Here is a 19,743-nt window from a genome sequence, read left to right as displayed (position 1 = left end):
CTTTGGGGACTGGCATCCCTTCACAGAATATTCCTTCGAGTCCTCGTTGCTCTGGTTACAAGGCCGGGCTGCCTCTGGAGATGGGGGTCACGGAGCCCCTGCCCTGAGGGCCTCTGAGGCTCTGGGGGCTACTGTGCAGCCCCTGGGGAGAGAAGGTATTCTGCTCTGTCCTCACAATCGCTCTCTTTTCTCTGCTTACAAATGCCCTTTTGTGCATATCAGGGGGCTGAGAGCTGGATTGAGGCACCCTCACCCCAGAGTAGGCTGTAAGGCTGAGGGGCTGGGGACTGCCATGCGTCGCCATGGCTTGGAGATGCCCCGGATGCTGTTAGCATCTCCTGGCCACGACCCCAAGAGCTGCTTGCCTAGGGCATAGGCCCCACGCTCTGCGGCCCAGCCTTGGGCTGGCTTGCCCCCTGGTAGCCTGGGTCCTGCCCCTGTTCCCACAGCTGTGTGTACTGGTCTGTGCTGTCTCCAGGGAATGCCCCTGCCGGCTGGTTTCTTCTCCGTCACACTGACTCCCCCTCTGTAGGCCTCCACCATGGACAGAGGCCAGCTCCAGCCCCTGCCTGGTGTCCGGCTCCTTTCGCCAGGCCCTGGAGATCTGGAGGATGGTTTGAGTATTGCCCAAGGTCTGGCCATCCATCCAGAGTGGTAAGTGCTCTGCTGTTGTTTTTTTGTCTACCCCTGGGGCCCCCGAACAGGTGGGGTTAGGGGGCAGAGGTGGGTGTGGAGCCGCCTGAAGTGGATGTGGTTTGGGGGATGGAGGGGGAAGCCCTGCAGAGGTGGTGGTAGGCGAGGTGCTGCTCAGCATGGGGAGATCTGATTTTCAGTGGTGGGGGTAATGTGGGGGTGGGGAAGGGGGGAAGCCTCATTTTCTTAGCAGGATAGGTGGAGGGGGGCACTCTGGGCCCTGTGACATGGGGTGATGGTGGGGGTGGGGGAATGACAGCTACTCTCAAGGCAGCATGTGCCCCGCTCCAGGAAGCTGATGGGGTGGAGTTGGGTAGTTCAGGGCCAGGCTGGGAGTATAGTGGGGCAGACATGGGGGATGGGAAGCTGGCTTGTTTCTGGGGTGCAGGCACTGCCCCAGGGGAGTGCATGAAGGGAAGGCAGGATTACCCCATTCCTCCCTGAAAGGGTACTGACCACCCCCTGCCTACTATGACTGTCCTGAAGGTCCTGTGAGGTCTGGTAGAGGGAGGTGCCTCTGTAAATGGGAAGGATCTTGCTAAGCAAGGACTGGGAGAGACCCCCCCACCCCCACCCCACTATGGATCCAGCATTCCTGAGGGGGAAAATCTCAGCCTTGTGGACATGGCCAGAGGGATCCTTGGATGAGGGACTGAGTTACAGAGGGGAGATGTGACTTTTCAAGGTCCTATGGTGAGGACATGTAGAGCCAAGCTTAGAATCCAGGCTCCTGGATTCCAGGCAAGCCCAGAGGCCTGATCCGCTGTGAGGACACACCTTCTTGTCTGAGCATGCTTCCAGACAAGGCACAAGCCAATCTGCGGGGTGGTGGTGGTGGTGGTGGTGGTGGTGGTGGTGGTGGTAATAGGAATGGCATTTCCATCAGCCCTTTCTCTGGGGACCTGGGATACTGGGATGGGGCCAAGGGCACCATAGTCCTGGTTACCGTGTTTACCTGAGGGAGCTGGAGTTCACCCTGGCACCCTGGACAGGGATCCTGTGATTCCCCTGTTCCTTCCCTGGAACAGAGAACAGAGGGCGTCTCTGAGCAACAGCCCCCTCAGGCCTTGGGAGATCTCAGATGAAGCAGGAGCTGGCTCGGTATCTTCCCCAGCCCCCCCTCAAACGCTGCTGCCTCCTGGGGAGTTAGTGTTGAGGGTGCAGAGAGTCCCAGAGAGAGGGCTGGGCTGGGGAGGGCGGGATGCCCAGCTGGAGCCTGGATGGAAAAGGGAAAGCCCCGGGAAGCAGGGCCTCCGTTTCCAGGGCTGCCCGGGTTGTGCACCTGGCCTCATGCTGGCAGCAGGCGCTGTGCCACCCACCTCGGGCTGGGGGCAGGGAGAGGAATCACTGTAAGTGGGAGAGGCGGGTGTGCCTGGTCAGCCGGAGATCACGACTTGGGGAGCACGTGAGTGGAGGTGACAGCAGCGGGCCAGGTATCTCTCCCTGCACTCGGCCCCCACCTCTACCCTCAGCTCAAACCCGGCATCCCGAGCTCCCAGCCTTCCCTCTGGGTACGTGGCCGCCCCCACGACAGGATTTCTCGTGTTCACCTCGTTGTCTGGGCGATCGGATGAATCTCTCACGTCAGATATACTGCCAAGGCCACCCTGAGGGGCTGCCAGCTGGGGCCCCGTGAGTGCAGGAGCTGCTGGTCTTGTGACGTGGACACCTGTCTGCCAGGCCTGGGCATGGGCCCAGGGTCACGCTCACACCGGGGCTCCCGTCAGTTGACTATTTTGGGCTCTTGCTGACCGGGGCCAAAGTCGGGCTTCAGCCAAGAGGGCCCTGAGGCAGCTCCCCCTGTCCCCAGAGGCCGCTCTGGTTTCTGCTATATAAACAGAGGAGGACATGCTGGCTTGGAGACAGCTCCACGTCCTGAGCCCGCTCAGCCGGTGCACAGCCTCCCCTGCGCAGGACAAGCTGACTGGGCAGTCACGTCTCTTCCCTCAGGGCTCCCTGAGGCCGCCGGGAAGAGCCCCCAACCGGGCCTGGGATTCTCCTCCCTCGGTGCAGCTGCCCACGATGAGCCAACGCCGATCGTGAAGAGGAAACTGGTGAGTCTTAGGAATGGGGACACTGAGGCACAAGAGCCGGGCCATGTGGATCCTTCCCCATTGAGACTGTCTGCTTTGTGGTTTCTTTCGCCTTGCGAGGAGTCGGGGAGGAGGAGGGAGCCAGGGTGGCCGATGTCCTGAGGAATGAGAGTAAGGGCTTCCCTGCAGTTGGATGATGGGAGTCGGACCTGGGGGCACTTTGTGGTTGAGAACCGGGAGACGCGATGCCATCTTTCTCCTCCCTCGGAGATCTCCAACGGGGTCCCGAGCCTCCTCTCTGCTGCCCAGGTCTGGACAAGGCACTGGTGCGCTCAGGTGGGGAGGGGCACTGGAGTGAGCCGGGTGTCCACCCGGGTACTTCAGCATTGGTTCTCGAGGAGGGTCCCTGGACCCCCAGCTGGCCGGGACTGGGAGGCAGACCCCTGGGCTTGGCTTCCCCGAGCTCCCCGCCCCTGCCCCACTCTCCTTGCCCAGCTCCCCAGCTGGTTTGGGTGCCTGGGAAGCAGAGCTGGAGTGAGGTCTGGCAGGTCCGCCAGCCAGCTTGCCACAAACACGCTCCCCAGGCCCCAGGCCAGCGGCTCCGGCCCGGCCTGGAACAGTGGCAGCTCCTTACGTGGGAGGCTCTTGCGCGCTCCTTCTCGGTGCTTAAAAAAAACAAAACCTTTTCCCTTTCTGAACGTGAGCCTCTAAACGAATCCAGAGCCTGTGACTAAAAATACTTTAACAATAGGAAAATGCCTCAGTCTTTCCGGCTAGGGCTCATTATCAGCGGGTTTTTATTTTGGAATTTGAAATTTTGCCCAAGGTGGCTGGGTGGAGACCCTGGGCAGGGGCAGGAGAATTGGGTGGGTGTTGCTGTTCCGATGGGAGACCCTCCAAGGGAGGAGGAGGGAATGGCTGGCCAGGAGCTGAGCCGACGGAGGGGCACAGGAGGGGTTTTGAGGAGGGTCCACATGAGGTCTGGGCTGTCCTTTCCCAAAGGAACTCCGTGATCCTGTCTGCGTTTCCCAGCTCTGGCTGTTCTTCCTGAAGTCGAATCTTATTCCTCTGTGCTGTATGTTAATTCCGTCTGGCCGAGAGGGAAGTGGGGTTGAGAAATCACTGGACTAAAAATGACCTCTATGGAGAGAGGCCTGCCCTCCTTAATTAACTAGCTTTCTTCAGAGTATTGAGCGCTTGCTGCATACAGAGTCTGGAATTTTCTGGTGCTGGGTGGAGCCACATCTCTGGGCACACTCTCATTTCCTTTCACTCAAGCGCTGTTTTTCTCTGGTTCTTAAAGAAGGGGGGTGCCGGCTCCCCAGGTTAGCTGAGGACCCTGGTGTCTGTTTCTTTTCCCTGTGACCTAGGATCCTGCTGCAGGTGCCTAGAACCCCCATCCCCAGACGGTGCTCCACTTCACTCTTACCCCCGCCCCCCGCCCCGCTTAGCAGAGTGAATTCTCACAGCGCTGGGACTTGTGATGCTGTCTGCATTGGACAGATGAGGAAACAGTCTCGGAGAGGGCAAGGGCCTGGTCGCACACCAGGTTTGCTGGCTCCTGGTCACAGATGCCTCTGAGAGCTCCTCTGTCTTTTGCCCCAGCCAGGGGCTGGGGTGAGAGGTGGGGGGCAGTGGCTCACCTGCCCACATCGTTGGGAGCCTGTTTTCAGAGAGATAACATATGTCCGTGAGAAGCCCCCTGGGACAGTAGGCAGTGTGTTCCCACCCCCAGCACAAACCCCCTGCCCACGGTCAGGGCAGGAAGAGGAAGTGGCCAGGTCAGGGCAGGCATAGGTCCTGGGGCTGAGGCGGGGAAGGTCCCCTGGCCACTTCTCAGGGAGAGGAGGCAAAGCTCCCTCTCCCTGCCCACCCTGGGGTGGGTGTGGAGGCCTGTGGGTGGGGGTGGTTTTGGTGAAAGGGGGGCAAGTTCCTGCCCTCTGCACAGCAGTGGAGGGGGCACCCTGAGGTCAGGGGCCAGCGTGGGAAAGGGGCTGTGCAGTTCCACTTCCTCCATCCTCTATTCACTCATCTCCACGCCCTCCCTGGGCTGGGAACACTGGCTACCCGTTTGGGACGGCCCTGGGCGACTCCTGCTGAGGATGCATGAGGGGTGCCCCTGCCAAGTTGGGGGAGACAGGGCCTTGCTCTAACGTTCACACATTGGTGGGGGACGGGTGTGGCTGAACACATGGTAAGTCACCCTAAGGTGTGACTAGGAGGGGCAAGGGCCTAGTGAGTTGTTCAGAAAACATACTGTGTGTGTGAGGACCCCTCTCTAATGTCAGAGACCGTGGCCTCTCCCAGCTGTAGTTGTGTTCTGAGTGTGTAGCATGAGAACAAGTACATCACGAGAAACAGCCGCTGCTCCTCTGTGATTTCAGAAGCACACACGTGAATGAGTCAGTTCCAGCGGCCTCTGTACCATTTACATATAGATATTGCTTTCACTGAGGCGTGACTGTTTTTTAGTTACGCTTTTATTTTTTGAAAGTATAATATATGTACCACAAAGCATGCAAATGACAGGTGTGATAGTTTAAGAGTATAGTGTCATGACGACTCCAGAGTGGGTGGCCATGTCCAGATTGTGAGCCAGAAGGTTTCCAGTCCCCCCGAAGACTCCCTCCTGGAACCACTATTTTCGATTTACAGATGCTTGTGTGTGCCTGGTTCTGGGGTGCCCTTATAAGAAACAAGGGGGCACTGGGTCCAGCACAAAGCTGAGAGTTAGGGGACCTGAGTGTGAGTCCTGCTCCCAAGCCTCCATCTCTTCATTTATAAAATGTGGGTCAGAATTCTCCTGGACGGCTGAGGAGAGGGTTCGTGGAAGAATCCATGTGAAGTGCCCTGGGCTGACCCTTGATCGGTAATTCCCCGTGCCCCCAACCCCCAGCGAGGAGGTGCTTATTATTACGTGAGGCTGACCCAGGGGTGGCACATGAGCTGCCTTAGAGGATGAGCAGGGTTAGAACAGAAGGAAGAGGAGCAATGTGCCCAGGTGGTGGTGGGAAGGTTTAACCCAAGGTCCTTATATGGGGGCAGTGGGGAGGGGAGGAGAGTTGTCAGGGCACATTGGTGGGCTGGGCCTGCAGTGGGAGCCTGACATGGGTGGCTGTCTTATCTCCAATGTGACATCTTCCATCCCTGCCCTTCCTGTGTTATCCTGGCCCTTCCTTACCTTCTGGTTCTCCCCTCTAGTTTTGGATACATCTCTCATCATTACCTGTTTCATCATTACCTGTCCCCCCACCCCCCACCAGAGCTGTTTCACTCTTGAAGGCTGGGCTTCTTGAAAGGGGGGAGGGTCCCTTAGGAGTCCCTGTGCAGCCTGGGACCAGCTTATGGTCTAGGTCTCCCAGAGTCTGCATCAAATATGCCTTTCTTTCCCCACAGTCCTGCCTTGGCCAGATGCCACTCCCTTCAGAGTCCACCTCCTCTGGAGGCCACCTGGCCAGCAGGGAGGAGCCCAGGTCCCCAAGCCCCTCCCCTCTCCCCCTCTCTCTTAAGCTAGGTGTTCCACAGGGGTGCCCCATGGTGGCCCTGGCTGTGCTCCCACAGAGGGACTCCACCTTTGTCTCCTGTTTTCAGAGTGTAATGTGTTTAGACCTCCCAGCAGCCCTCCCCTCCTACAAGCGTGGCCAGGTGGCAGACGCAGTTGCCTCCCCTCCCCTCTGCCTTTGGAGCAGCAATACTGCAGCCTGCAAACCTGCGGCAGCCAGGGAAGGTGGGGCCTGGGCTGCAGACACAGATCCGGAGGCTGGGGCTGAGATGTGGCGATTTAGCCGGGGCCCTGGACAGCTCCTCAGCACATGCGCATTCCCTGGGGCTCCTGGGTGGGCCTCCCCACGAGAGCAGGGAAATGGACAGTGGTCCGGAGGAAAGGCAGGTGCTAGGGCTCGAGGCTGGCCCAGTTGTCAAAGAACTGTTAAGGCTGGGCTTGAGCACATGCAGCTAACACACCTGCTTGGCTGATGGGGGATGGAGGGAAGAACGCTGATCTGGCGAGTCATCTTTTGCTGACATATTGAAATTATTTTTATTTTTTGAGGAAGGCCGTGTTGGTCGGGAGGAAGTGTCCCAGGGCGGGCTGGGGGACTGGGCGGCCAGCCCAGTTTCATCAGCCCGGACTTGCTGTGTGTGCCTGAGCCAGGTGCAGATCCTCTGAGAGCCCTTGGGTCCTAATCTGCAAAATGGGAGGACATGAATGATATTAGTGGTCAAGCCTTTTTTTTTTTTTTTTTAAGCTGAATCCTTTTTTTTTTTTTTTTCCTAAGCAAAATCTTATGCCAAGGCCCAAGACAAAGAAAAATTTTGGCTTAAGTGGGGTGGAGATCCTGGATGGTCCCGTTGGCATTATCCTGCCCATGCTTCCCCTTTACCCAGGGGGCCTTGAAGGGTCTCTGGAAGATGGTGTGGGAGAAGCCAGCGGTCCCTGAGGACTGGTCCACACTGAGATTGCATGCTGTAATAGGCGTGTTCTGGCAGGTCCTGACCACATCACGGAATGGGATTGGTGTTCCGTGAAGACTGCTCCATGCGGGTGGACAGTGGGGTTTGGGAAGTGGAGACAAGCTGGTTAAGGGGTGGTTTTAGTTTTCTTAATGGGTGCGGGCAAGGAAAAGCAGAGGTCACTGGCCTCACTCGGCTGGTCTGCTGCTGCTGCCTTCAGGTACCACCGAGGCATGGCTGTGGCTGGCAGTAGGAACTGGGGACCCAAGAGAGGTTCCAAAATAGAATTTCAGGAAAAAACGAAAAGTTGCATGTAGGGCATCAGGAGCAGAAGTGGGGTAACGAATAGTACACAGATGGCAAGCACTGCTTGGAACAGACGAAGTTTGAGGTGCTGGCTGGACCTTTGAGTGGACAGAAGTGGGGGCTGGAAGACAAGGGTGTGGGGAACCTGAGACGGAGGTGAGGATGGATGTGAGGAGCAGAAAGTGCCTCAAGGGTAGAGGGAATTGCTGTAGGGTGCCCAGATGAGGTGAGAGTGGGGTCCAGGGGTGCAGGCTCAGTGGAAGCAGAAACTCCATGTTGACTTGCAGGGGAGAAGGGGGCTGGGTGGGGCCCCAGTGTGTGTGTGTGTGTTCTCCTTATGAATATTAGCCCTTCCTTCCTCTCTTTCCTAGCAGGTAAGGGCTCCCAGGCGAGGGGCAGGATGGGGGTGGAGGGGTGACAACCAGACCAGGGAAGGTTCCAGGTGGCTGCAGCACGGCCTGTGCCCTGATGTAGCCCTGATACAGGGCTGGTCAGAGCTTTCCACAGGTGTTGGAGGTGAGGTGGCCGTGTGGGTAATCCCTCATGCGGGACAGGGGAAGGCGAGAAAAGATCCCCTAGAAATGCAGTCAGTGGGGATCACCGCCTTTCTGTGTGACCTTGAACAAGTGCCGTATTTCTGAGTTTGTTTATTTATAAAATGGGGAAGAGTCTGCACAAATTCGAGAAAGTTTCTCAGGCTCAACCCAATTCTGAAATTCGGTAATTTCCCACCAGAGTTCACTCAGCCTGGAAGGGACTGCGGTGGGGACTGGTGAGAAATGAAGTTCAGCGGGTGGGGTAGAGCCCATTGGTCCATCTTCCGCCTGGCAAACCCCTGCCCTCCGGAAGGTATTTTGCATAGGAAATTGCGGGGAGAGAATAAGGCTCTTACTGATCCTTGGGGCAACCTCACAGCCCCAGACCCCGCCGGGGAGACTCTGCAGGGGGAGCCCGGTCAAGTGCACAGGGCTGAGGTGGGGGCGCAGGGTCTTCAGGTGTGTCCCCGAGTTGCCCGCCCCAATCCCAGGCCTCCAGGAAGGACTTGGGAGGGTGCCAGGCGGAGCCGGCCCAGGGAGCCGGCCCAGGGAGCGGCTGGAGGGTGAGGAGATCCTCGTCGGGGAAGCCCTGCGGCCGCGGCTCCAGAGCGCCCTCTCCTTGGGTTCTGGCCCTCCAGCCGGTTATTTCGGACCTGGGGACCCCGGGCCGGGCCCTGGGTCCCGCGGGGGAGCCTCGGGAGTCCACGAGTTGCTATTTTTAGCCGGCGCGGCGGGCGCGAGGGCACTATTTATAGATCAAACAGTCCGCGCTCCCTGCGTCAATGGAACCCCGCGTGCGTCACCCGCGCAGACATTCCAGGCCCCCCTCTCGCTCCGCCCCCTCGGGCTCCCCGGCCTGCGCCGCCTCCCGCCGGAACCGCACCGCCCCCCGCGCCCTTGTATGGCCAGGGCTAGCCGGCCGTGCGTCAGAGGCGCCCCCGCCCCTCCCCGTGCGTCACGGAGCGCTTAAGAGGAGGGTCGGCTCCGCCGGGGAGCCCCAGCGGTGGCGGCTGCGAAAGTTAGGGGAGTGTGCGGACGGCAGGAGCGCACTCGGCGTCAGGCATCGACTCGGGGTGCTGGTCCCGGCAGGAGCGCACTCGGCGTCGGGCATCGACTCGGGGTGCTGGTCCCGGGCTGGGGAAGCAGGAGCCGGCCGGGTAGGTACCCCCGCGGGGAGCGTGCAGCTCATCAGCGCTCTCTGTCTCGGTTTTTCGGGGTGTTGCATGAAGGAGATGGGTGTACGCGCGGGTAGAAAGGATGTTGTAAGGGTGCAGCTCTGGAGTTGTCGGGGAGCAGTTGGAACGGAGCAAGGACCCAGGCTGGACTAGAGTCTGCTTGGTGCGGGGGGTAGTGTCTGTGCAAGGTGGAAGCCTCAGGGGGTTAGGGTTGGCGCCAGGAGTCGGGACTTGTCCAGTAGGAAGCTGTCTGTCTGTAGTTCAGTCTCCCAGGGTGCTCAACTGGGCACACAGCGCCCTGGACTGAGGTGCTGATGGGGTTCTCAGTACAGCGGGGGGGGGGGGGGTACAGAGAGCTCAGCTGCTGGGATCCGTTGGGTTTCCAAAAGGGTCTCCTTCGTCCCAGCTTGTCAGCCCCCTCCCCATGCTCCTAGTAAGTTTTCTTAACACTTAGGAGGCTGCGGCTTAGCTCGCAGGATACAGCCTGAAGTTTCTGCCCCAACTATGTTAGCAGACCCCTGGGTTGCCCAAGGAAATGGCCAGCATTGGTGGCTGAACAGTGGAGGGGGTGCCGTTGCATGATGGGATAAGAAAGTCTTCTTGGGGTGGAAGAACAAGGAAACGTGTTTTAGCTGTAGCTTGGACCCTGTGTGTGTGTCTGTGGGATATGTGGAAACCCTGGTCCTTGGGGATGCTGGATGTCAGTTACCAATGTTGGGGTCTCTGGTGTGGTGCTATCTGGAGGATACTCCCATCCTTCTACCCCCAGAGTCACTGTTGGATCAGACAGGTAGGGTGCAGCCTGAGGCGGGTTCAGCATAACAGGTGCAAGCCACATTGTTGCCAGGACCTGCCTGGAGCCGGATTCGCCCCCTCCCTCCTTCAACCCCGCCCCTTCCTCCTCCCTGTGGGACTTTGCTGCCGTCTCCACCCCCATGTGGGTCCGTGTCTTGTGCCTTTAAGTACCTGCATGGGGGGGGGGGGGGGGGGGGGTATAGGTTGGTGGGGGTTGATCCGGATGTGGGACGTCCAAGTGGAGAAACAGGATTTGAATAAAGCTGGAACGCCCAGCCCTTCGTGGCTGCTGCCTCTCCTCCACCCCAAACCCATCCCTGCCCCTGCTTCCCTAGTGCAGGCAGACGTGGCCACCTTATCTCTCGCAGGTGCTGTGGGCTGTGGACAGGTGCTGCTGGGTGGGTGGGGCCAGAGCTTCCTGGGGCTCTGTTGTCTGGGTTGCTTGTGGGAGTGTTAGGTCAGGGTGGTGCTACCCTCTCTAGGGCCACGGAGGTGGGAGAAAGGCTAGAGCCCGAGGACTCTTTGGGTGCTTTGCCCCTTCCTGCTGCCCCCCTTGATTACGGTGCTCTGTTCCAGCTTGCTTTCTTACCCAGCGTCCCTCCCTGACTGGTGAGGCCAGAGCTGTGCAGACCCCAGGCGTGGAGGTGGGATGGGAAACTGTCCTGGACCCCTTCTCTGTTAGTTTATGACCAGTCTGGGAACTTACGGGTCCACCAGAGTGATGCTTCTCTGGTCCTCAGGATTTGGGGTGTGTGTGTGGGGGGGTTGTAACCCCATTGTCTGAGCTCCTGAAGTTTTCAGAGCACAGACACCCTTTCATGGAGGGACCCAGGCAGGGCAGGATGTCTTCTCCCTGCAGAGCCACTTCCCGTCTCCTGGTGGACTCTGGGAGCTCTCTTATAAAAATTACAGAGAAAAATGCTGGGGGGTAGCAGAGAAATTCCTCTTAGGGACTGTCCATTCTCCCGGACATCCAAGGGGCTGTTCTCTCCTCCCTCCTGCCTCCTCTCAGCCTCTCTCTCTTCAGCATATGGCCTTTAAAGGTCTGGAGCCAGGTTACCCAATCCCCTGGGGAGCTGGGGACAGGGTGAGGAGTCCTGGGCTCTCTTCCTCTTTGCCTCTGGGAGCATCCCAGGCAAGTGCAGAGTGGGTACCCATCCCCAGATGGCAGGACCGGTGTGCGTGTGGCATCTGCAGCCTTTGCTCAGTATGCAGTGTGGGGGCAGGGATACGAGACAGGTTCATTGCTGCTTAGGCCTCTTTCTGAGGCAGTGGGGCCTTCACTCCCAGCTCCTCTTCCATTTGCAGGATGTCCTTCCCAGGTATTGGGGGGCGGGGGGGGGGGGGCGGGCGGCGGGGCGGGAAGAGGGGGAGTTTTGCAGAGGCTAGGCGGTGCCTGGGAATATTCCCAGAAGTGCCAGATTGGAGAAACAGCATATCTGTTCCTGGGGACTGAGCTAAGGCCGGGCCTGGCTGCTTCTCCCACCCACCCTTCTCCCAGCCCCCACCCGTGCCTTCCCCGGCGAGGGAGGGCAGGGCGCTGGAGGAACACAGCTTCCCCCTGTTCTGACAGAGAGATTCTGGCTGGATGCCTTCCCCAGGGCTCCCAGGCTGACTGGGTGTGGCAGGCCTTCCGACTGAGACCACTCTCGCTGGGCCTCTGCTCAGCGGCTTTCTGTGACAAGGAGGTGGGGATGGTGCTGTGGCCGGGGGCCAGGACTCTCCTGGGTTCTGGGGTTGACTTAGTGGCTCTGACACCTCAGGGTCTCATGTCTGGCTGGCCTTCCTGCCACCTGGCTGCTCAGGGGTCTGTCTTTAGAGTCGGGCTTCAGGCTTCTCTCACTGACTCCCCTCCGCGGTGTCTTCCCTCTCCAGAGATGCCCTGTATCCAAGCCCAATATGGGACACCAGCACCAAGCCCAGGACCCCGTGACCACCTGGCAGTTGACCCCTTGACCCCCGAGCTCAGCAAGCCCACCATGGACCTGGCCAGCCCCGAGGCGGCTCCCACTGCGCCCACGGCCCTGCCCAGCTTCAGCACCTTCATGGACGGCTACACGGGGGAGTTTGACACCTTCCTCTACCAGCTGCCGGGAACAGCCCAGCCGTCCTCCTCAGCCTCCTCCTCGGCCTCCTCCACATCCTCGTCCTCAGCCACCTCCCCTGCGTCTGCTTCCTTCAAGTTCGAGGACTTCCAGGTGTACGGCTGCTACCCCGGCACCCTGAGCGGCCCGCTGGATGAGACCCTGTCCTCCAGCGGCTCTGACTACTATGGCAGCCCCTGCTCAGCCCCGTCACCACCCACGCCCGGCCTCCAGCCATCCCAGCTCTCTCCCTGGGACGGCTCCTTTGGCCCCTTCTCACCCAACCAGACTTACGAAGGCCTGCGGGCATGGACAGAGCAGCTGCCCAAGGCTCCGGGGCCCCCTCAGCCGCCGGCCTTCTTTTCCTTCAGCCCCCCCACTTGCCCCGGCCCCAGCCTGGCCCAGAGCCCCCTGAAGATGTTCCCCTCGCAGGCCACCCACCAGCTGGTGGAGGGAGAGAGCTACTCCATGCCCACGGCTTTCCCAGGCCTGGCGCCCACTTCTCCACACCTCGAGGGCCCGGGGATGCTGAGCGTGCCCGTGACCTCAGCCAAGTCCCGGAGCGGGGCCCCGGCCGGAAGCGAGGGCCGCTGTGCCGTGTGTGGGGACAATGCTTCGTGCCAGCATTACGGAGTCCGCACCTGCGAGGGCTGCAAGGGCTTCTTCAAGGTACTGGGCTGCCCCGGGGGTGGCTTTTCATGAGGAGTGGGGACAGGCTGGTCTCTCACCCCCGCGGGTCTGTGGGAGTCTCCTGTGGGTTCTCCCAGTGACTCCTGCTTTTCAGGAAAGGTCCCCAGGAAATGGCCAGGGGGACTGCAGTGTGATGGAGAGAGGGGTGAGATAGGGGCAGAGGGTGTGGGCTGCAGGCGTCCTCAAGAGAGTATGTGCTAATGGCCAGCCTCTGGTTTCCCTCTGCCCATCCTCCGCGAATCAAGGCCCTGGTGGGAAGGGGCCCCCAGGCGCTCGCTCGCTCGTGTTCCTGGCAGGAGATGAAAGGATCTGGGAAGAGGGCTTGGTGCTCGAGGGCTGGGGGTGGACTTGGGAACAGGCTGTGTGTTTGTCCCAGCACTGGGTGCCTGCTTAGCTTCCCGTCACCACCCCCCCTCCCCCCCTCCGCGGCCCTCTCTTGTCTGCCTCAAGGAAGGGACAGGCGGATGCAGGCACAGGAGCAGTGCAGGTGTCTGGGCTGCCAGGGAGCCCCTCGCCCCTAGTCTGGGGTCCTAGGGGTCTTCCTCCTGATGTGGAAGCCTCCCCCAGTGTCCCCAAGACTTTCCTTCTCCCCCCACCCTCCACCTCTCCCTCCCCTGCCACCCAAATGTTAGAAAAATAGCTGTGAACAGAGAGTGCTTTTGTCTGGGATGGCAGCAGGATCTGGACAGGCCCCCCCGGCTCCCCCTCCCCACACGCTCTGACAGCCTGTTCCGTGTTGCCCCCCCTCCAGCGCACAGTGCAGAAAAATGCCAAGTACATCTGCCTGGCTAACAAGGACTGCCCTGTGGACAAGAGGCGGCGGAACCGCTGCCAGTTCTGCCGCTTCCAGAAGTGCCTGGCTGTGGGCATGGTGAAGGAAGGTGGGTGGTGGGACATGCCACGGGACAGCGGTGGGCCTGACGGGTGTGGCGGGCGGAGGCCCCGGCGTCCGTCCCGGCGGGCCGCGGGGGAGGGCGCGCCTGGACCCTGTTTCTGCCCCACCTCTGGTCCCCCTGCCTTGCTTACCGGGGCGGTCCCCGTTGGGTCCCCTGGGTCTCAGGGGCTCTAGGTCCTTGGTCTTCCCAGCATTGTGCACGTCTTGGGCTGAGAGGTCTCTCCCTCCCTTCCTCACCCCTGCCATTTCTTTGCAGTTGTCCGGACAGACAGCCTGAAGGGGCGGCGGGGGCGGCTCCCTTCCAAGCCCAGGCAGCCCCCAGATGCCTCCCCTGCCAATCTCCTCACTTCCCTGGTCCGGGCGCACCTGGACTCCGGGCCCAGCACAGCCAAACTGGACTACTCCAAGGTGAGCCCGCAGCCCACACCCAGTGCCCCCGTGCAGGTTACCAAGGCGCCTCTTCAGCTGTTGGACACATTGAAAGAGGAGCAGCCCCTGTGGCTGACCAGATGGGAAAATGTGCCCCTTGGGTGGGTGGCCAGTTGGAAACATGTGCTCCTCCCAGCAGCCTCTGCCCTGGGTGAATATGTCAGGATTGGGAGGCGTGGTGGGCGGGATCTCAGTTCCTCTCCCACCGCCGAGATCCGGCCTCTGAGGCATGAGGTGGCTGTGCCTGGTGGCCCTGGCCCAGGGCCCTACGTGGCATGCTGACCCCTCTGGGCCGCCCCCTAGTTCCAGGAGCTGGTGCTGCCCCACTTTGGGAAGGAAGACGCCCGGGATGTGCAGCAGTTCTACGACCTGCTCTCGGGGTCCCTGGAGGTCATCCGCAAGTGGGCCGAGAAGATCCCGGGCTTTGCGGAGCTGTGCACCGGCGACCAGGACCTGCTGCTGGAGTCGGCCTTCCTGGAGCTCTTCATCCTCCGCCTGGCCTACCGGTGAGCTGCCTGCCGTCCGCCCGGCCCCGCCCCGGCTGCCCTGCCCGCCCGGGAGCCCCCCTGACCACCACCCGCCTCCCCGCCCTCCAGGTCTAAGCCAGCCGAGGGGAAGCTCATCTTCTGCTCCGGCCTGGTGCTCCACCGGCTGCAGTGCACCCGGGGCTTCGGCGACTGGATCGACGGCATCCTGGCCTTCTCCCGGTCCCTGCACGGCCTGGTGGTCGATGTCCCTGCCTTTGCGTGCCTCTCCGCGCTTGTCCTCATCACAGGTGAGTGGCCAGTCCTGGGGGCGGGGGAGGGCCTGAGGGCCCTGGTGGGCTGGCATCTGACACTGCGGGCAGGAGGCAGAGCCGGGGCTTGGGCCCAGCTGCGCGGGACTGCAAAGCCCAGGCCCGTCTGTGAAGGATCCCAAGCGACCCAAGAGCCAGACCGTGTAGGTGCTGTGTGTGGCCTCGGGCTGTGCTTTATTTTTAAAGCCTTACCTGGATGACGTTGCGTAACTGCACGGAGGATACATTTTCACAAACGGAGCACACCCGTGTAACCAGCACCTGGGTCACGACACAGGCATGACCAGTCCCCCAAAAGCCCTCCTTGTGCCCCCGACCCCCGGGGCCAACTCCATCCTGACCTCTGACAGTACAGGTTCCCTGTGCCTCTTGTGTGCTTTCTGTAAATAGAATTATGCAGGATGGGCTCTGGGTGTTCAATGCAGGGGTTTTCAGATCTCCCTCTTTTATTATTTACTTATTTTTGTTAATCCTCCCCCAAGGATATTTTTTCCATTGATTTCTAGAGAGAGTAAAAGGGAGGGAGGGAGGAGGGGAGAGAGAAACATCAATGTGAGAGAGACACACATCCATTGGTTGTCTCCCACATGTGCCCCCACCAGGGCTGGGGATCCAACCTGCAGCCCAGGTACATGCCCTTGACCAGGAATTGAACCCGTGACCCTTCACTGAGTGGGCCAGCACTATAACCACTGAGCAACACCAGCCAAGGTGATGCTTTATTTTTTTTAAAGCACCAGAATCTGCCCCCATCCCATTTTTACTTAAATTTCACAGGGGACCCCGCAGGATCTGAGGCCTCTGTGGTGTGAGGCCAGCTGTCCCTGGAGGGGGCCTCTAGGGCACCCCTGCTCAGCTCCAGGGCTTCTTGGAACAGTTTGGGGGACAACACTGGCCTCGTCAGAAAACCTGGCTAGGGTTTCCTTTCTTTTTCGTGACCCTGGGCAAGTCATTGAACCTCTCCGGGCCTCAGTTTCTCCCCCGGGAAGATGAGGGTAATGAGTGTTACCGCCTTCCTAGACTTCTCATGAGGCTCCAAAGTGGCTTCGTGTGTGTGGACGTGCTTTTGCCAAGTGCTGGAGGAGTATGAGGGACGGTTAGTGGCAGCGGTTTGGGGGCCTGGGTGAGGCCAGGTCTTGGAGGGGTCCAGTCCAGGGTGGTTAATCCTGTGCCCTCCTCACAGACCGGCACGGGCTGCAGGAGCCTCGGCGGGTGGAGGAGCTGCAGAACCGCATCGCCAGCTGCCTGAAGGAGCACATCTCGGCGGTGGCGGGCGAGCCCCAGCCGGCCAGCTGCCTGTCCCGCCTGCTGGGCAAGCTGCCCGAGCTGCGGACCCTGTGCACCCAGGGCCTGCAGCGCATCTTCTACCTCAAGCTAGAGGACTTGGTGCCCCCTCCGCCCATCGTCGACAAGATCTTTATGGAGACGCTGCCCTTCTGACCCCAGCCTAGGGGCACGTGTGCACTGCGTGCGCACACTCCGCCGCCACCCCACGTGCCTTGAGCCCATGGCCCTTGGATCCCCCGGAGTACCGCCCCCCCCCCCCGCCGGGGCTGGCGCTGCAGACTGACTGGCCTCCTCACGTACTCTGGGAGGTCACCCCCTGGAAGAGGGGGATGCATTCATGGGGGAGACCCCTACTCTTTGTCTTACCCTCCCATCCCAGCCCTGGCCTTCATGTTTTTGTAAGATAAACCATTTTTAACACACGCCGCTGTGCTGTAAATAAGCCAAATGCTGCTGTAAATACAGGAAGGGAGAGGTTGAGGTTGGGGGGAGGGGGAGAGGGAGGGATGGGACCCACCAGCCTGGGCAAGCCTTTCCCAGTCTCTTCCTCCTGACTCTCTCTTGCCACCTCCTTCCACATGTACAGAAACTCACTCGAGGAGGAAGACAAATGACAGATTCTGACATTTATATTTGTGTATTTTCCTGGATTTATAGTATGTGACTTTTCTGATTAATATATTTAATATATTGAATAAAAAATAGACATGTAGCGGAAACTGGGGTTCTGTCTATCTCTGACACCCGCGCCCCTCCCCCCCCCATCCAATTACATAAGAGACAGGTGAGCCCTAACTGGTTTGGCTCAGTGGATAGAGCGTCGGCCTGCGGACTGAAGGGTCCCAGGTTCGATTCACGTCAAGGGCATGTACCTTGGTTGCGGGCACATCCCCGGTGGGGGGTGTGCAGGAGGCAGCTGATCGATGTTTTCTCTCATCGATGTTTCTAACTCTCTATCCCTCTCCTCTTCCTCTCTGTAAAAAAAAAATCAATAAAACATAAAAAAAAAATCTATATATAAAAAGAGACAGGTGACTGGGTAAACCTTGGATATCACCAGCCTGACCTACCAGGCCTCAGTTTACTCTTTTGTAAAAGGTGGGTAATAATGGCATCAGCTTCCTGGGGCTGTTCTCCAGAAGCACTGAGACCGGAGCTGACACTAGAAAGCCTCCGGTAATCGGCCGCAGTGGAGGCCGGCTGGCAGGGGAATAACATCCAAGTCCTGCCCTGGGGCGACGATCTCTGATTTGGCTTCCGCGTCGGTAAAACGGGGGCGGAGCCTACCTCCTGGTGCTGCAGGAATCCCGGAGTGGGTGTGGGGCTGGGCCAGGGCAGCCCGGAATGGTGGTGACAGCTGTTTTTAGTACACGCTTTTTCCATCCTCTTCTTCGGCATTCTTCCCCACATGCCTCACAGCCCAGCGTCAGGACCCGGGTCGCTGGCAGGCCCTGACTTCTTGGCAAGAAGAGTGTTCTGAGGTCCCTACCTGGGCCCAAGTGTCCCTGTGTAGGTGTTCCCCCAAGCTCATCAGCTGCTTCGTCAGCTGGATTAAAAGGCAGCTTTCCTAGCCCTGGCCGGTGGGTTCAGTGGGTAGAGCGTTGAACAGCGGCACTGAGGGGTCTCAGGTTCGAGTCCTCAAGAGCAGGTACCTGGGTTTCGCGTTCGCTCCCTACCCCCAGTTGGGATGTGTCTCTCTCACATCGATGTTTCTCTCTCTCTCCCTCCCTCCCTTTCACTCTCTCTGAAAAGCAATGGGGAAGATATCCTCAGGTGAGGGTTAACAAAAAGTGAAATAAAAAATAAAAACGAAATGCAGATTTCGAGACGACCTCACAGATTCAGACGGGCAGCCCTGGCTGGGTAGGTCACTGGGTTAGAGCAGTGGTCGGCAAACTCATTAGTCAACAGAGCCAAATAGCAACAGTACAACGACTGAAATTTCTTTTGAGAGCCGAATTTTTTAAACTTAAACTTCTTCTAACGCCACTTCTTCAAAATAGACTTGCCCAGGCCGTGGTATTTTGTGGAAGAGCCACACTCAAGGGGCCAAAGAGCCACATGTGGCTCGTGAGCCGCAGTTTGCTGACCGCTGGGTTAGAGCCTTGTCGTGATACCCCGAAGTTGCAGGTTGGTTCCAGTCAGGGCACCTATAGGAATCAACCAATGAAAGCATAAAGAGTATGCGGCAGCTATTCTCATCACTAGGGGGCTTCGAGATCTGTAGGGTCCAAGGCCTCCATTGCCCCACCCCTCCCCCCACCCCTGGCCCCTCCTCAAGCACCCAGGTGGTTCCTTTGCCTCCCCACTGAACAGACGGGAAACGCTGGGCGGGCCTGCGCGCCACGTCTGTCTGTGCAGAAGGGCAGGAGATGGAGGAGAAAGACGCAAAGGCGGAGGGACTCAGTCCAGCCCCAGCTGGTGGGAGATTCCCCAGGGACCTCTGCCCCTAATCAGAGCACTGCCACCAGACTTACCTCCCCACTGAACAGACGGGGACACTGAGGCCGGGTGAGAAAGAGGGGCTCCTCGGAGAGCAGCATGGAGCTGACGGCAGGGCTGAGGACAGAAGCAGATTCCCTGACACCCCCAGGCCCTGCCCGCCTCGCCAGGTGCGGGTGCTGCGACAGAAGCGCGCTCAGGGCTCTGGCAAGGGGTGCCAGGGCCCCGTGCTTGGAGGCCCACACACTGCCGGCCGTGGCCGTGCACGGGTCACCGGGCGCCCCACCTCCCCACAGGTGGACGTTCTGGAGGCCTGGGGCGGGACTGTCTTCCCAGAACCCCGTGAGGGCCTGTGGTTGGGGCTCCCTGGGGACCTACAGACCGGCTGGAGCACTGGGAAGGCCTTTGACTCTGTCCTATTCCTGAGCCGAGCCAGTGGCCCGGGGAGGTGGCGTCTCGCCCAGGAGGTGGGTCCTGGCCCCGGGAAACCGTGGGCTGAAAGGAACAGGTGTCCCCCGGCCTGCCTTCAGCTCCTTGGAAGGAAACCGATGGCCCGAGACCTGGGGCCTCAGGTCGGGTCGACCTAAATTCATGTTTCTCAAAAGAGTGGCCCCCAGGCCACCTGCATCACAAGCCCGTGGGTGCTTGGTAAAGGTTCAGATTCAGGGCCCCACCCCTCACCAATCCGAGTCTTTTTTTTTTTTTTACAGAGAGTAAGGGGGAGAGAGAGAGAGAGACATCCATCTGTTGTTCCACTTACAGTGTAACGTTCCACTGCCCACGAGGCTCTTCATATGTTTGTGATCTCAAGCCCTCACTCTCACCCTCTGAGGAAGGTGTGGTTCTCCTCGCCTCACGGGCGGGCAACACAGCAGCCTGGTAAAGAACAAGGACTCTGGGGCCAGGCTGCCGGGGTTCAGGTCTCGGCTACAGCTCTTACGGGTTGTGGAATTTGGAGCAAGCGACTTCGCCTTTTCTGTGCCTCAGCACCCTCATCGGCAGAGGAAGAAAATCACTGTGCCTGTTTCACCAACCTGCCGTGGTGATGACAGGTAATGAATGCCTGCAAAGTGGTTCAGACAGGGCCCAGCACAGAGCAAACAGCCCATAATAGTAGCCATTGTTTTCAC

The 19,743-nt window shown here is 59.6% G+C and overlaps 1 protein-coding gene across 2 annotated transcripts; it reads left to right on the top strand.

The window, feature by feature from the left end:
- Nucleotides 1-620: 620 nt before the first annotated feature.
- Nucleotides 621-16,890, top strand: NR4A1 (nuclear receptor subfamily 4 group A member 1). Of its 2 annotated transcripts, XM_028144401.2 has the most exons (8): nt 621-654; nt 2,644-2,747; nt 11,866-12,743; nt 13,516-13,645; nt 13,916-14,067; nt 14,392-14,594; nt 14,685-14,863; nt 16,068-16,890. In XM_028144401.2, exons 3-8 carry the CDS (start codon nt 11,868-11,870, stop codon nt 16,322-16,324), a joined length of 1,797 nt encoding a protein of 598 aa, XP_028000202.1. In that variant the 5' UTR covers nt 621-654; nt 2,644-2,747; nt 11,866-11,867; the 3' UTR covers nt 16,325-16,890. The 2 variants fall into 2 exon arrangements, with proteins under 2 accessions (XP_028000202.1, XP_054575039.1); XM_054719064.1 differs by lacking the exons at nt 621-654; nt 2,644-2,747 and adding an exon at nt 9,029-9,177.
- The last annotated feature ends 2,853 nt before the right edge of the window (nt 16,891-19,743 follow it).

This window comes from Eptesicus fuscus, chromosome 7, assembly GCF_027574615.1.
Source record: "Eptesicus fuscus isolate TK198812 chromosome 7, DD_ASM_mEF_20220401, whole genome shotgun sequence".
NCBI classification, from domain to species: domain Eukaryota; kingdom Metazoa; phylum Chordata; class Mammalia; order Chiroptera; family Vespertilionidae; genus Eptesicus; species Eptesicus fuscus.
The sequence above is the reverse complement of the archived record's forward strand: the minus strand, read 5'-3'. Positions and strand labels throughout refer to the sequence as shown.